General features: G+C 46.9%; 4 protein-coding genes across 6 annotated transcripts in view; 1 reads left to right on the top strand and 3 right to left on the bottom strand.

The window, feature by feature from the left end:
- Window positions 1–1,885, bottom strand: part of Sulf1 (Extracellular sulfatase Sulf1) — a 32,152-nt gene extending 30,267 nt beyond the window's left edge. Inside the window, exon 1 of one of the 2 annotated variants that reach the window (XM_086837058.1) lies at window positions 1,257–1,885. The gene's annotated coding sequence lies outside the window, so the exon portion shown is untranslated. The remainder of the gene's footprint in view (window positions 1–1,256) is intronic. The other variant, XM_086837057.1, reaches the window with a different exon arrangement.
- Window positions 1,886–3,927: 2,042 nt separating this feature from the next.
- SF2 (splicing factor 2) lies at window positions 3,928–5,857 on the bottom strand. 2 transcript variants are annotated; one of them, XM_086837056.1, is made up of 5 exons: window positions 5,564–5,857; window positions 5,068–5,434; window positions 4,643–4,770; window positions 4,490–4,573; window positions 3,928–4,417 (listed from the first exon to the last, which is right to left on the bottom strand). In XM_086837056.1, the coding sequence occupies exons 1-5, from the start codon at window positions 5,725–5,727 to the stop codon at window positions 4,408–4,410; spliced, it is 753 nt and encodes a 250-aa protein (XP_086693182.1). In that variant the 5' UTR covers window positions 5,728–5,857; the 3' UTR covers window positions 3,928–4,407. The 2 variants fall into 2 exon arrangements, with proteins under 2 accessions (XP_086693182.1, XP_020817603.2); XM_020961944.2 differs by having other exon boundaries at window positions 4,272–4,573; window positions 5,564–5,856.
- A 1,163-nt stretch (window positions 5,858–7,020) lies between these two features.
- On the top strand, window positions 7,021–7,806 carry ATPsynCF6 (ATP synthase, coupling factor 6). The gene is made up of 3 exons (XM_020961537.2): window positions 7,021–7,080; window positions 7,277–7,428; window positions 7,492–7,806. The coding sequence occupies exons 2-3, from the start codon at window positions 7,277–7,279 to the stop codon at window positions 7,658–7,660; spliced, it is 321 nt and encodes a 106-aa protein (XP_020817196.1). The 5' UTR covers window positions 7,021–7,080; the 3' UTR covers window positions 7,661–7,806.
- Window positions 7,492–14,936, bottom strand: PolE1 (DNA polymerase epsilon catalytic subunit 1). Its single transcript, XM_020961536.2, has 4 exons — window positions 14,765–14,936; window positions 14,580–14,706; window positions 8,300–14,517; window positions 7,492–8,230 (listed from the first exon to the last, which is right to left on the bottom strand). The coding sequence occupies exons 1-4, from the start codon at window positions 14,833–14,835 to the stop codon at window positions 7,927–7,929; spliced, it is 6,720 nt and encodes a 2,239-aa protein (XP_020817195.2). The 5' UTR covers window positions 14,836–14,936; the 3' UTR covers window positions 7,492–7,926.
- Window positions 14,937–15,213: the final 277 nt, after the last annotated feature.

Raw genomic sequence — 15,213 nt, 5'->3', positions numbered from 1 at the left:
TTGTGTATTAGCAAGGTAAGTAAGTTTATATAAAAGTCATTTGAAAAATTTCCATTCGCATCTCATTTGTCATTTAGCAAATACTAAAAGGTGATTTTATTCAATGTCCATTGACTATTGTTTACTTCCCTTACCCAAGTATTTAATGTACCCGGTTGAGGAGTATAGTGTACATCAGGCAAACAACAATTAACATAAATTGCTTACGCGATGCGGCCCATTGAGTGCGGACAAGGGGTTAAGGGGTCACAGTTGCTGCCCGTCAATCATTCTCGCAAACGAACTGTGACTACTCGGGGAAAGGGTTTTCCATTTCCACGCTTGCCTATTGCCGATTTTCCAGCACCGGTGAAAACTACAAGACAGACAGCCCACCTGTCGCACTCCTGCGATAAGCATCTCATCACAACAAAAGATTAACAACGCCGGTGAGGGACAAAGATCAGAGACCGATGGGCAGATGGACAGGTCTCCGATTAGAGACGAGACCAGGCGGCGGCAGGGTCTCAAAGCAACCTGCACAGAGAAAAATAAGGGAGGATATCGAGGAAATTATACAAATTATAAGGTAAAGGTGTATAAAAAAAGATGATCCTTTTGATTGCTTCAAAACTATACTCTCATGAGCTACATATCGTATCTAAGATATGACAAGACAGGTCTGAGTTATTTGACACTTTCTAGTTACTAGAAATAAATAACAGTGTACCCACAGATCAACCGGAACCACCAGAGGAGACGAAGGCCTTGAAGGCCACCACCAGGTAGGTAGTCAGGTATTGTATGCATTTAGGTAGTAGTTGCCACAAGGGGCAACACCTTTGGGTTGACATATCGAATTACCCGAAGAAGCGGCACCCTAGGAAGCTGCCAAGTGTCGGGACCTCAACGCCAACGATCCAAAGTGGGTCACATTACCAAGAGATCCATCGATCGCCATGCATTCCGTGTTACTTTCCCTGGCGCATGTGGCGGAAGTGCTAATGAATCCGTAGAACCACGATTCAACAGGCATAGTTAATGAGGCTCGTAAACAACACCAATATACCAATGATTCGATTGAATCAGCCTAAAGCAGCCCTCAACAGCTTGTTTCAAGTTATGATCAATAAAAAACCTTTTAAGTTTGGAACGAGAACAATGGCTTCCCCCAGTGGGAGAGATTCGCTGAGATTGCGTTCTATGTTGTTAATTTTTAACGATCACAGCAATTCCGTGGGCATGCAAAAACATCAATAAAAATGCAGTACACTCACCTACCTCTTGTTTTATATTTATTTTTTGTTCCAAGTAATTGTAACTTCAACACATGAGGTTTACTCGAGTAGCTGCCCGCCGGCGTTCAATTTCGACACTTCACCTTCTATTTATAGTTTGTGTCGTGCGAGAAGAGTGCCTCTTGAATTAGATGATAAACCCGGTAATTGGTTGTACAATCGCGATTAACGAGGTGGAGCTGACTAACCGCGGATAGCCCCGGCCGATCCGAGTGAAGTTCGATGGCACTGAAGGGCGGGGGAGCAGCCGCCGCTGATAAGCCGATGGACACCAACGCGCACAGTCTTTAATTAATTTAGGGCCAGCAATCAACTCGTCTGGATCCCACGACCTTAGAAGAGGCGTACTCCGCACTGCCCACGGATTAGCTTGTTGGTTTGTCAATGCACTTCTGTCAAATTATTTATTATTTACGGACACTCCCGACGTGGGCACAGCGATCTCTCCAGCACAGTTTCCCAGACTTTTGGCGCACTTTTCGCCCTCAGGCCCACGGCACATGCGAGTTGTTGTTGGAGCGCGGGAGTCGCCGGCCGGCCACCGATGGGGGAAAATTCACTTTATACACAAGCACAACCGCCTCCGTTGAAAATTTTTTTTCATCTGTTTTGTTTTGAACGTGCGCGCTAGAGATGAATGAAAATCGATGAAAACATCGATGCATCGATAGTTTTCAAATTTTTACAAGTAATCGATGTTTTTGGGCTATCGATGTTGTGGTATTTTTTTGATAGTTTTGCATTTTATTGTTTTGTCCCTCTGAATTCCATAGCTGTTATTAATAGTGGGGTTGTTGTTGAAATATTTCAAAATACCAAGATATCGATATTTTTGTGATTTTTTGATATTTTTCTATTGGTAAGTCGAAATTCCGAAGCTTTTATTTAACATTGTATATTTTACACTCTTACAGATCCGTGTAAAATGCTCAAGTAGAATGTAAAATTAATAACATTCCCACCCTCATGTCATCTAAAATTAGTAATTCACCACGATTAAGAGAGCGGCGAACTAGTTGCTAGTTACTGGTTCAAAACCAAATGAATTGTTGGCGCCAAACCTTTTGCAAAGAATATTAGTTAATTTAATTTAATTTAATTACACCATAAATCACAGGACTCAAAGTTTGTTCTTCGTTACATTTTAAATTTGAAAAGCCAATAGATTTAACATTTACTTAGTGAACAATAATTGATGGTTCCCACCTTCTTAAACAAACACTAAATAGAAACACTCGTTATTTGACTGGTGTATATATATAGATTTATATTTATTGTAAAGGTGGATTATATTTCAAAAATATTTAAGACTATAGATCGATCGATAAGCAATAAGAACTCGTCGTTAATCGGTTCTCAGGTCTAAAATCGTTTCATTTTAATGTTAAATAATTAAATACATTGTATTTGAATAAAAGAAAGATCATGCAAATAATGATGGGAGTATGGGGCTATAGTTTGGGCTTGCGATTTAACGTTTTTTCTAGTCAAAACATGGAAAACCAAAACACACACGACGTATTCGTCACATTTCGGAGGCAACAACACCAATGGAGACGAAAGAGTTGGGTAAAGAGTATCCAGCCGGGTTCCCAATTCCATTTCTTGGACTCTGAATTGATAAATTGTTTACATTTCTTATTTAAAATATGTGCAAATATTGCAAACTTCTGATTCTTTGTTTAATCAATTCAGATTCCATAATGTTTACTTTGATTTGGAATTGGGAACCGGATTGAGATATTATGTAAATAATACAACTTATAAACGCAAATTAAAAGTAAGTTAAAATAGTTGTGGCAATCGAACATACCGCTAAGAGACGAGACAGAGGGAGACCGGACCACACCAGACCAGGGATCACTATCCACTATCCAGCGTTGGGCGCAAGGCAACGTTGGATGATGCACAGCAAATCCGTGAAATGATAACGACTGAAGCGCGAAGGCCTCGAAATTCGCGGTTCCCTGAAGTGTGCGATTACAAGTGTTGGGGGGAGTGCGATCCAAAGATCCAAAAGGCGACAACAATGCGCGTGAGCCTGTTCCAAGTGAATCCTAAATCCCGAGACCGTTAGGGCAGATGCCGAAGAAAAGGCGAGGCTCGAAGAAATGGCGACCGAGTCCGAAACTGTTCGCTATAGTCCTGTCCATGGGCAACTCGACATGGCTTTACCAGCGTCCTCCTCCTCATCCTCCACACATCCGTTACCCATTAAACGACCAAAGGATACAGAAAATCCACGACAGAGCCGAAAATATCCGAAAATCCTGTCTCCTCCTCCTCATCCTCCACTTAATCCTCCGAGGTGCGAGTAAGCCGTGGGGACTCGGCATCCCACGTTGTCCTAGCGAAGGGCTCAGAAAAATCCTACATCCAAATCCAAATCCATTCCTGATCACAATCTCATAAATATACACATATTTATCCAGATCCTGCCTCCACACTAAATTAAATCCAAATTTATCCACTCCATTCCATAACATCCAAAAAATATCCTCATCATCCTCCTCCTCCTCCATTTATCCTCATCCTCCTCATCCACTCTCCAAACATAAACGCGCAAAAGGGGAAGAGAAGAAAATAAAAATGTAAGTATTAATAGTTTGCTGATCATTGTGATTGACATTGCGATTTGTGTTCGGGTATCTTGTTTTTGTATATCATTCATTAAAAACATATTTATTCTGTATCGATGTTTGTTTCTTGCTTCCGTTAAGATAAAAGCTAATAAATTATGCTGCCAAAAGTGAGGTTTCAATTATAATTTGTTGTGTGTGCGGAGCAAAGGCTCAAAATCCAACAAACGCAAGACAGGAAATGCTCAAGCGGTCAATTCCCTGGATTACATTTGTCATTTTCGAACTGTTTTTGTCAAAGGAAAAAAAATAGTATTGTTGAATGATTCCGGTTTCTAGTTTATGGGAACTCTTCTCTGCTTCTCTGAACTTTTGGCTCAGTTGGAAAAGCAAGTGTCTTGAGTTTTGAATTTAGTTTTGCTTCGTTGAGAGCTTGAAAGTTGACTGAACAAACTTGATTGATTGTTTGCCTGGTGTCTTGCTTGGTTAGTCAATTTACAATGTGGCTTGAACAAATATAGAATGTGGTTTCTTAATTTAACTTGCTTTCCCTAAAAATTCCTGCTCGTAAGAAATATTTTATATTAATGGATAATGCTTGGTAGTGTTTAGTAATTAGAGCGAGAGCGAGACCTGGAATAGGATTGACGACGCACTGGCGAGTAGGTGGGTGTTCCACGACGGCGCGGCCTAGACGAGAAAGAGCGCGAGCGCGATCTGTTGAGAGGGAGATACAAACAAACAATAAATCATACTCAATACTCTAAATCTGAAGCCAATGCTTACCTATCGCGGTAGTCACGGCCTCCGCCACCACCACCACCTCCGCCGCCGCCACCGCCTCCTCCACCGCCGCCGCCACTGCGTTCACCATCACCGCTATCTTCGCGCACCCGTATGTAGGCAACTTCGCCCTGCAGAACAAAAGGAAACAAAGTAGGCAGTTAGAAAATAGTTGCTTTAAAATAATGCATGAAATCTATGTTGCCCTGTCTAAATTCCTGTTAAAATTAAAAATATATAAAGATGTATGTCATGCTATAAATATATTCTGCAGCGATAAGCAAGAAGGGAACACGTTGGTCTCAGTTCCAGTGCTAATTGTAGTCATTATTCAAAATGAATAATGTATCTTCCAACAATAAATTAAACATTTGAATTGCCTAGCCAGCGATTGACCCTTTGGAATGAGAAATCAATAATTTGCATACCTCATGCGAACGGAAGCGCGAGTCGTCCAGCTTCTTGATGGCGTACTTCATGTCCTCGTGACGCAGGAACTCTACCACGCCGGAGCCATCCTTGTATGTGTCTGCGAAGCACACATCGCCGGCCTCGCGCATGTGATCCTTAAGATCCTGCCAGGAGCCTGAGGCCGGCAGTCCGGTGACCATGACTCGGTACTGTGAGCGCTTCGCCGGAGGTCCGCGTCCGCCCATGCGTCCGCCGTCACGGCTGCGTCCACCGTCACGGTTGCCGCGATAGCTGCCGGGGCCGCCGCCCCGAGGGAACTCTACGCGCAGGCGGTAGCCATCATAGTCGTAGCCATCGCGAGCCTTAACTGCATCGTCAGCATCGCTGTTTATGGAGCAGCGGCGCAAATGGGGGGCCAAGGTCACAGGGGGAGAGGCCAACAAATTCGGATTAGTTGGGGTTTCTTCGCCCGGCGGACAGCCTGCCGTGCGTGTGTGTATTCCCATTACTCACCGCGCATCTTCGAACTCGACAAAAGCAAATGGCGGCCCACGCCGATTCTTTAGGTCGACGAACGTCACTTTGCCGAACTTGTGGAACAAATCCTGGATGTCCTTGGTGCGAATATCTGGCGGCAGGTTGCCCACGTAGATGCGGCACTCGTTGCGCGAACCCATTTTATCAATTTAATTATTCGTACAATTTGCTTTGCGAGCTGAAATTTGCGAGTTAACTCGTTTGGCTTTTTTTTCTGTCAAGACCAGTGTGACCACTTAATTTTTTCCTGTCAAAAGACCGGTGTGACCAGTTATTGTTTTGGCGTAATATCGTTTGCTTGTGCAATATCGATAGGTAGAGCACAATTGACTGTTTCCCGCGATAGTTTTGAAAATACCAATTTGATTCATGTAAATTTTAACAGAACTGATAAATGAGGTCTAAAAAATAAATTATAATCATTTTTAACTTATAAAATAAACGAAAAGTTTATTTAATTGTTTTGTAATATTTTACAAACCATCGACTTATCGTTTACACTCACCTCTGCGCTTACGTCAATTCAAATATGGGCGACATACCGGGAGTTTTAAGCCTACATCTTTCTAAGAAGTTTCACGAGTTTGTTTCAGTCGAGATGGTTAAGTTCAACATTTACTCAAATATGAAAGATGGTTTAGAGCGCCGCCGCCAAAGATCAGGGCGTGCTCGGAGCGACGTCGTAGCGGCTGCGCGTGCTCGTGCTCTACGTAGGCAAGCTGTAGATAATTTGCTTTGGCGTGATAAAAAGGCAATTCTGCAGGCAGATCAGGGCCAAAATCTAGCGATGCAGGATCAGGAGCAGTCAAGACCAGAGGACCAGCCTATATCAGAGGAGCTGCCAACCCAAGCTCACTCTAGCACTGTCCAGGATTTACATGAGACCATAACGCAGAATCTGCGTGGCTTAATTCTAGATGCAGTTAAGTTGGCTCTGCATCCCGAACAGGGCCAAGACCAGCTGATGGATCAAGAGCAGTCAGGAGAGGAGCCCCCACAGCAGAAGGATTAATCAAAGCAGGCCGAACAGCCAACACCAGAGGAGCAGCCAAATGTATGAAGCGATCCAGAGCTTTCGGCACATACCTTCCTACTTGGGTAAAAGGCATTAACTTATGAGAAATTATAAATATAAATAAAAAAAACAGTTAAATAAACGTACTAACAGCTTGCTTAATTCTGTATATTCGTTCTGTCTGGTGGAGAAATTTAAATTATGTATAATGGGGGTAAAACAGAGAGGACTTGATTTTATTTTTTATTACTATGTATTTCGTTTTAGTATATTATATATTAAAGCTTATATACTCCAGTTATTTTTTTCCAATTAGACGCCATTTACTTGGCGCGCTAAGAGTTAAGTGTGCCCGCTAGGTTTTCCAACTATGATGCGGGCTTATCCCTCCACGTCACCTGGTCACACTGAACCGCCATTGTGAACTGACAATTGACACTTTTCCGCACGAAAGTTTGCATTTGCCAAGGAAATTAAGGTAAAAATAGGATTTATCATGGATTTAAAATACTTCCTGGAGAGTTAATTGACGTCCTGCATGGATTGCTTTTAATATCATCTTCGGGATACTCCAGGAAACACGACAACAACAAATCGTATTACATAACCTTTTTAAGGTTACATATGAAGGAACCCAAAATCCGCAATTCTTATTGTTTTATTCTAAATTCCAGATGCTGTCGCAATCCCTGCTGAATGGCATGCGTGTCCTGCGCACCGAGGCCCGCCGTAACATTGCCCTGATGGCCCCCGCCATGAACAAGGCCTCCGATCCCATCCAGCAGCTGTTCCTGGACAAAGTGCGCGAATACAAGCAGAAGAGCTCGTGAGTTGCCGCCTCCAAGCCATGATTGGTTCCAAGTACTAACCAGTATCTCATCTTCTATAGCGGTGGCAAGCTGGTCGATTCCAATCCCGAGATCGAGCGCGAGATGAAGAACGAGCTGGATCGTGTGGCCAAGCAGTTCGGCAGCGACGGCAAGACCGACATGCTCAAGTTCCCCGAATTCTCGTTCCCCGATGTCAAGGTTGACCCCATCACGCAGGCAGCCTCTTAAATATGTTGCGTATGACTTAGTTTAATTGCTTTAAGTTCTGCTGCTAATTTCCTCTTCGAACGCCCACGAAAATCACGGGATTAACACGTCAAAAATCCAATTAATAAAATCGGAAAACAAGCGAAACGTTTGTGAAACAAGCAAAAGTGTGTGTGTGTGTCGCAGCGAAATCATTATCAAATCATCTCCAATCATCGCGAAAAGAATGTTTTAACGCTTAACATATATATTTAGATAAAACCTACAAACTACGGATTTAACAAGCTCTACCGCGGCGTGTTTAGTGCCTGTTGAACTGTCTGCTGGAGCAACTGCATCTTGTGATTGGTGGCCACCTTGCTAAATGTACTTAGCAGGGTCTGAATATCCTTGCCACTGATGAGTGGCACAAAATTGCCAGCACAGGTGCAAAATTCAGCCAAATTTTCGCGTTTAATCTCACTGCAGCGGGCACAGCGCAAATCCTGCAATACATAGGACATCATCTTGCGCTGCAGGGCATCCAGCATACGCATCTCGATCTCCTCGTTGTCATAGGCCACATAGCACTGGGCACAAAGCCAGACGGGTCTGTAATTAAGGTTTTGGAATATAAATATTTACTTTAAAGTAACTAAAGTCAATGTAGTTGTTACTCACACTCCATCTTTCATGGCTCGATGTTTGTCCTTGCAGAGATCTAGATCCCTGCAATGATTGCAGGCTTTGCAGATGACTTCATTGATGATGTGACTGTCGCAGGGATCTGTCCACTCGGCCATGTCCGAAAATTCGCCAATACCGACCAGCCTCAGCATATTCCGGCGCAATTCGTTAATCTGCTCCGCCAGGGTCTTGTCCACACTGAGCACCTTAATCAGCGTGCGAATGAGCTCCAGGCCAGGACTGGGTTTGCCCTTGCCGTAGTTTTTGTGCAGCTTCAGGATGAAGTCAAAGGCGCAGTGGGATAGGTCACGGATGGACTGCTCGGTGGTCTTTCTCTCAGCCAGAGATTGCATGAAGAGTGTTATGAGCGACTCGAACTTCTCTCGGCACTCGTTTTCATCGGGCAAATGTTCGCCAATGGTCCAGTTGAGCTCCAAGGAGAGCTCCTCCTCCTGATCCTGCTCGGTTTCGATTATCTCCACGGGATCCCTATTTTCCACATCTTCATCATCATCCTCATCCTCATCGTATTCATTTCTTTCCGATTCTGGTCGCATGGTATTGGAAACAATTGAGGAAACTGTCTCGTCGATTCCTTTGGGTAGCTTTCCTCTTATTCCCGAGAAATTGGCCTGATCCATCCAAAGCATAAAGTTCCAGCACTGCTCAAAGCTCAACTGGATGGAGTGGAACATCTCCTTGTTCCTCAGACTCTGTACAATGTAGTCCACATAGCCGAGGGCATCCGACACAGACTTCTTGCCGGAACTAAGGATGATCCTGTTGAAGTCCGCATAAACAATGGTGGCACCCAATCTCTTGAACTCCGCGATGATACGCAGGAACATTTTCCTCATCAGATTGTTGAGGGATCTCCTCAGCGCCGGATCGTACAGCAGGGCGTTGCTGGAGCGCACCCAGCGGTAGAAGTGTACGATCTGGAAGTCGGAGAAGATGTTCCTATTGATGGACACCTCTCTCAGCCAACCATTCACCATGGAGCGCATCACACGAAAGGCGGCGGAGCAGAGGGCCGTTTCATCGTAGCTTGGAAGTGTGGCCGCCGGAACTGTGCCAATCATCTCCTCCAGCGAGACCTGCGGCATCACATCAAAGGTTATTGCCGAGGAGGCGCCCTCCATCTCCTGGATCCTGTTCGATTGGAGGAGTGCACTCACAGCCAGACTGTCCAGGGCCAACTCTACGCAGACATCCGGATAAAATCCTGCCTTGTTCTGCACTACACTGATGCTCTCTTCGAATTCCGCCAGCAACCGACTGTCATCCGCCTCCCGGCCACCCAGATCCGGCCTGGTACTCGCCGACCACCAGAGCACAAAGTTATGACGCTGCAGCAACCGGGCGAAGAAGAGATCCGCTCCAAACAGCACCGTGTCCGGCGGCATGTTCCCAATTGGAACGTGGAAATAACGACACTGATCCAGCATTAAATCCAACACATTATTTAGATTCAGGAAGTGACGGATCACTGCTCTCGAACCCTGTCGCTGCCAATCCAGGCCGGACAGCAAGCTGGCATCATCAGAGATGTGAATCTGGGCCTGGGGGAACTCCAGCAGTATGGGCATGGCCAGGCTTAGCTTTCGGGCCTCCAGTGCAGTTTGCAGGCACAGCATTGTGGGTCCCTGGTGCTCCTGTTTGTAGGTGGTGAGAGCCCTCTGGATGTGCCGGTAAATCTGCTTCACATCCACTTCTATCAGCACCTCAAAGGTGTAATCCTCCACAGGAATCTTCTCCTGCTCAGCGGTGGCTGTCAGATTCTTGAGCAAGGCCAAACGCTCCGCCGTATACATCTGTTTCATGTTGGGCATCTGATTGGCTCGCACCGTGTCCAAGGCGAAGATGTAACCCTTCTTGCTAGGCATCAGGATCAGGGACCAGATCTCCTTCTTGGCCGTGGGTGTGTTGTGTTGGTACAGATAGATCTTCCGCATCCTGTGGTTGGCACTTGCCAGATACTTGACCTGTGACTGAGGACGCTGCTCCAGCTGCTCGATACTGAAGGTTTCCAGATCCTTGGTGGCCAGCTGGGCAAGTCGTCGTGCCTCCTCGCGTTGAACGCCACAAATGCAACCCATGTCCATGAGGGCCCGGAACTCCAGCGTCATCTGTGTCTCATAGATGCCTTCGATATCCGGCGTAGCCAGATCAGCCAGCATTCCCAGTGAGTTGTCCCGGAAGAGCTGCTCGGGAACACTATACCGGTAGAGATTGAAAACAGGTCGGGATCGGGGTAGAACCCTATTGACTTTGCGCCACAATTGACCCTCCTCCGGGGGCGCTGCACTCCGCTGATTCACATAAAAGATCCTGGGCACCGTCAACTTAATCCTGTGCAGCTCTTCGCCTATCAAAGCCCACACGGTAAAGTGGCCAAGATCATCGATGGGCACCAGTTGTAGGATCTGCCAGGGTTGATCCAATAGCGTGCGCTGGGCCCGTCTCAGGAATCCCCCCAAAGTAGCTGTAGATCCCGTGGCTCGCACCACGGGAGCATCCTCGTTGCGAGATCTCTTGCTGACCTGGCGACTTCGCTGGCGCTGATCGTATTGCCATTTCCACTTTTTCTTTTGGAAGCGCACCCATTCCACAATGGTTTTCCTCGTTTCTCCGATTGGAGGCGGTGCTCCTAAAGCTTGTCGCCAAGTCGTAGGCTGCGGTTGCTCTTGTTGCTCCTCTTCTCCATCCTCCAGCTGAACGCGCTTTCTCTTGGTGACAATGGGACGGCCTGAAGCGTCTTCACCTCCATCTCTGCCAGCCAAATCCTCCATATCCGCCAGTTTATCTTCTCCAGTGACCAGGGGCTTTGGCTTGGGTCTACTGGTGAACATCTCGTTGATCCTGCGTTGTTTCAGCACATCGTTCTTCTCCAGCATCTTCTTGTGCAACCAATCTGGATGCTGAACCCTGGGCACCGGATTGGCCAGACCCTGCAGCGCTGCCGGAATGGTGATAATCTTTTGGATGGTGCCACCCAATCTCTCGATGTAGTAGTTCCAATCCAGCACATCCCGTATATCCGCATCACCCATGGTGTTGTCCTTGAGCCAGCGGCGCAAGTGATGTCGCCTTACACTTGGCTCTGATTGGAAAATAGCCAAGGGAATGGCTCTTTCGGTTACAGGTGCTCCTTCCGGTTTCTTGGATATAATGTATTTACAGGCCAAACCGGCATCCTTGACCATCTGCTCGCCCAGAAACTCGGCCAATCGCTTGGCCGTGGATATAGATGTGCTCTTCTGTGCTCCATATTCCTCCAGCTTCTTGGACATGCTCTTGTTCTCGGCAATCAGTTCAAAGAGCTCCGAGTCGGGCAGATTGGATCCTCTGCTATAGAGGACATCTAGCCAATAGTCTGCCACTTTGGCCACGGATGCATAGCATTCTTCCAGGGTGCTGCCAGCCAGGAAGGCCTCGAACACAGAACTCTGGAAATTCTTGATCAACTGCAGCTCGCCACGTCGCTTCACCTCAAATCCCTTGAGTTCAGCCAAGGAACCATCAAAGTTGAAGACAGCATATCGTTTCTTGAGCTTCTTACCCTCCTCCTTGGCAGCTGGCAAGACCATGGCCAGGTAAGGCCCATCCACCTCAAAGAAAATGGAGTTCTCCTCGCGTATATCATACTTGGGTTGATTATCCTCCGGGTCCTTTCTCAACTCATGGTACTGATCGTTGGTGAAATGATCCTTAACCATTGTATTCAGCACGGCGTTCGGATAGGATATATTGATCTTTTTCTTCTTCTCGTGACTGGTCTGGATGGTGAACTCCTGGGGAAATGAGCCGGGTAATATACACCATATACCATCAGTGTCCAACTCCAGAGGACGACCCACTCGCTCGATGATTTCCCTTGCTTTGGTGATGATATTCGAGCCAGTGAGACACACGATGCCCGCCATGGGCATAGAGTGCCAGCGGGCACCTCTTCGCATCACATAGCCGTAGAAGGAGTTGAGGATACACTTGTGGGCCAGCTGCAAAGAATCGTAGAGCACTTCCCTGCCTTTGGCTGCCTTGATCTCAGCCGCATCTCCGGATGCCACAGCCGCATTCACCGATGCCTTGGCCACCTTGGTCAGTCCCTTGTACTCGTAGCGACGATCACGAAAAGCTCGAACGGTGTCCACATAGAAACTGTTCTCCTTCTGGCAGATGGTCGAGTTGCGGGTCTCCAGTTTGGTCAGTTTGGTTTTCTTGTACGCCTTGCGACAGTAATCCGACAGACGCTTCTTCTCATAAGCCGCCTGATCCTCCTTGGAGAGCTCGTGGAAAGCACGCTGCGGTCCACCCGGAAAAAGTGGCGGAAACTTCTCCGTCTCCAGCTGTTGCTGGATGCGCTGAAACTCATTCCGCGAGGCGGGCAACATCTCTCCACGCCACAGCCAATCCATGGAGCGCTTGCAGCGAACTCCCGGCTTATTGAAATCACAAGCGGCGCAATCCAAATCACTGACCATGGCCGAGGGCTGGAGGCGATTGGTGAGGATGATATTGGGGTACATGGCACCCACATCCAAGTGATAGATGACAGGCTGCTCCAACCGATTGGGTATATCATGCAAGCCCTGCAGTCCCTGCACAATCTCCTGCCGCACTTCATCCAGATTCAAGACTTTCTCCAGGGGAATTCCCTCCTCTACTTCAATGGCGTGTCGAAGGACGGCATCTACCTGCTCCTGAAGTTTCTTAATCATTGCAGGATCCAAACGGAATCGGCAGGGTATATCAGCACGAAACACTCCCGATTCCAAGGCCTCCACATGACCACCGACATATGTCTCCGAGTCCAGGACGTGTCCCTCATTCGAAAGCTTATTCAGCTCACTCTGGTGCTTGTTGGGATACACGATATGAGCGTGATAGGCCTCCACCATCAGCAGAGTCTCGCAGAGAGTGCCGGAACCCTTTCGCAGGATCTCATCCGGTTCCATGGGAATAATCGTATTCAAGGCGAAGATAAAAGGATGCACGTACTTCATGTACAGATAGTAAGTGGCCACGGCATCTGACACTGAGTAGTTAGCCAGCACTTGGGGTTGCTCCACAGCCATGCGGCACATGTCCTCTGGATCGAGCTCCACAGGATCGTAGCGTAACTTCGCCTTCGCCACTGCCTTTAAGCCTTGAGATCCGACAGGCAGATAGGAATCACGCTTTACCCAGCAGAGGCAGTCCATGTGGATGGAGGGGCGACTTAGATAGTTTCCATCCCTCACCTTGGAGAAGCCAATCTCCTGCTTCATGTCCAGGTCGTAGACAGCGGCTCGCGTCTCCACAAAGGGCCAATCGAAGAAATCGCCGTTGTAGGTGACCACAATGTGCGGCCGCACCTCCATAATGTGGTCAAAGAAGCGCTGTAGCAGCTGCATCTCATTCTCCTCGTTGAAGACCACAAAGTTTCCCTCGAACTCTGGCTTAGGGGTGTACTCGAAGTCATCCACATTGGAGGAAATGATCTCCCTGTTGGTTATCAGGTAACCCTGTCCATCGATCATGTATGAAATCATCATAATCTGATCAGTCTGGGCATCAGGGAACTTCAATGGCAACTTTGTAGTCTCAATATCAAAGGCCAGCACCACGGGCTCGGGTCTGTCCAGGATGTCCGGCCGACAGGTAATTGTAGGCAACTCCACACCGCTCCTGCAGCGGATGTTGTACCACTGGCCACAGAAGATGCGAAGATCGATGGAGACGCGCACGTGGTAGGGCACATCGTGCTCTCGGATGTCCACTATACAGTCCATGTAGTCTTGCTGCCGCTTGGCCAGCGCAGCATCCTCGGAGCCAGCCGAGGACTGGGCCAGCGAGGTGGCCAGCATCTGCATGTAGTAAGTGTTGGACTTCTGGCGCTCCTGATTTCTGCGCACAGCGGACATCAGTTCTCTGCGCACCTTGGTCATGGCGGTCTGGTTGAGAAAGGACAGCTTGATGTACTGCTGCTGCAGGCCAGACAGGTGATTGGGCAAGTCCAGATCTTCCTTGCTAATGTGCTCCAGGTTGGAGATCTGGCCAGAGTACTTGCGGCCCAGGAAACGGGCCACCTCCAGGTGCATGTTGTCCTCCGGACGGACCAGCAGGTACGGCTGATACGCCACTGTGCATTTGAATCGCGAACCATCCATTTGGATAAAGAACAGATCTAGGGCTGCGATGAGTCGCCTGTCCTCATCGAGCACCTCATTCTACAGAGGGAATCCGTTGATTAAGCGGGGCTTCGTTGGATTTAAATGACAATTCGACTCACCGAATGCATGTTAATGAGGTATCCTGTCCGCTCCTGACTATCCTTGACCCGATCAAAGCCATATTTCGAGTCGATTTTATCATTTTCTCGAGATTGGCGGTAGCCTGCCTCGTTGAAGAAGTCGTCCCTAAAAGATCCGAGAAATGTACTATGACGCTGGAATTTTTAGTAAACTGATAGCTTACCCCTCAGTTCTGTTCTCGCTCACGAATTTCCCTGAGTTTTGAAGCACTTTGGCTTTGCCGAAATCAGCCATTTCGTTGCTGATTTGCGAAAATAAATAAAAATAATGGTAAATAACAATTTGCCGCCAAAAATCAAGTGTGACCAGACGGAAAACATGCAACAAGTACAAATGATATTCTAGCGCACTAACGCGTTGTGGTAAAAACAGGCATTTTGCAGCTGCGCAACACTGAAAGTTATCGATAAGTGGCGGGCTTCTAAATAAAATTATATGCGCATTATTTTTCTTTCGTTATTTTATTCAAAATGCCTTTGTTAATTATATATATAATCACTTTACGTGTATAAATCAGTTATATATAATCATTATAAAGTGTTTGTTAGCAGATACCTATAACTAATACGAATTTGCAATTTTATTTCAGTTTCGAGGTCAAGTTGCCTTTGA

Source organism: Drosophila serrata, unplaced genomic scaffold (genome assembly GCF_035046125.1).
Source record: "Drosophila serrata isolate PLE 108 unplaced genomic scaffold, ASM3504612v1 contig_295, whole genome shotgun sequence".
NCBI lineage: Eukaryota > Metazoa > Arthropoda > Insecta > Diptera > Drosophilidae > Drosophila > Drosophila serrata.
Note: the sequence above shows the minus strand (reverse complement) of the source record. Positions and strands in the feature narration are given on the sequence as shown.

Excerpts from the sequence above, each read along its gene's own strand:
- SF2 (XM_020961944.2), bottom strand. The coding sequence starts at position 5,727 with ATGGGTTCGCGCAACGAGTGCCGCATCTACGTGGGCAACCTGCCGCCA. Across the intron at positions 4,771-5,067 it reads CGCGCTTCCGTTCGCATGAG|GGCGAAGTTGCCTACATACG; the intron begins GTATGCAAATTA and ends TTTGTTCTGCAG. Across the intron at positions 4,574-4,642 it reads GGCCGTGACTACCGCGATAG|ATCGCGCTCGCGCTCTTTCT; the intron begins GTAAGCATTGGC and ends CCCTCTCAACAG.
- ATPsynCF6 (XM_020961537.2), top strand. The coding sequence starts at position 7,277 with ATGCTGTCGCAATCCCTGCTGAATGGCATGCGTGTCCTGCGCACCGAG. Across the intron at positions 7,429-7,491 it reads GAATACAAGCAGAAGAGCTC|CGGTGGCAAGCTGGTCGATT; the intron begins GTGAGTTGCCGC and ends CATCTTCTATAG.
- PolE1 (XM_020961536.2), bottom strand. The coding sequence starts at position 14,835 with ATGGCTGATTTCGGCAAAGCCAAAGTGCTTCAAAACTCAGGGAAATTC. Across the intron at positions 14,518-14,579 it reads ACCTCATTAACATGCATTCG|AATGAGGTGCTCGATGAGGA; the intron begins GTGAGTCGAATT and ends TTCCCTCTGTAG. Across the intron at positions 8,231-8,299 it reads CGAGCCATGAAAGATGGAGT|ACCCGTCTGGCTTTGTGCCC; the intron begins GTGAGTAACAAC and ends CCTTAATTACAG.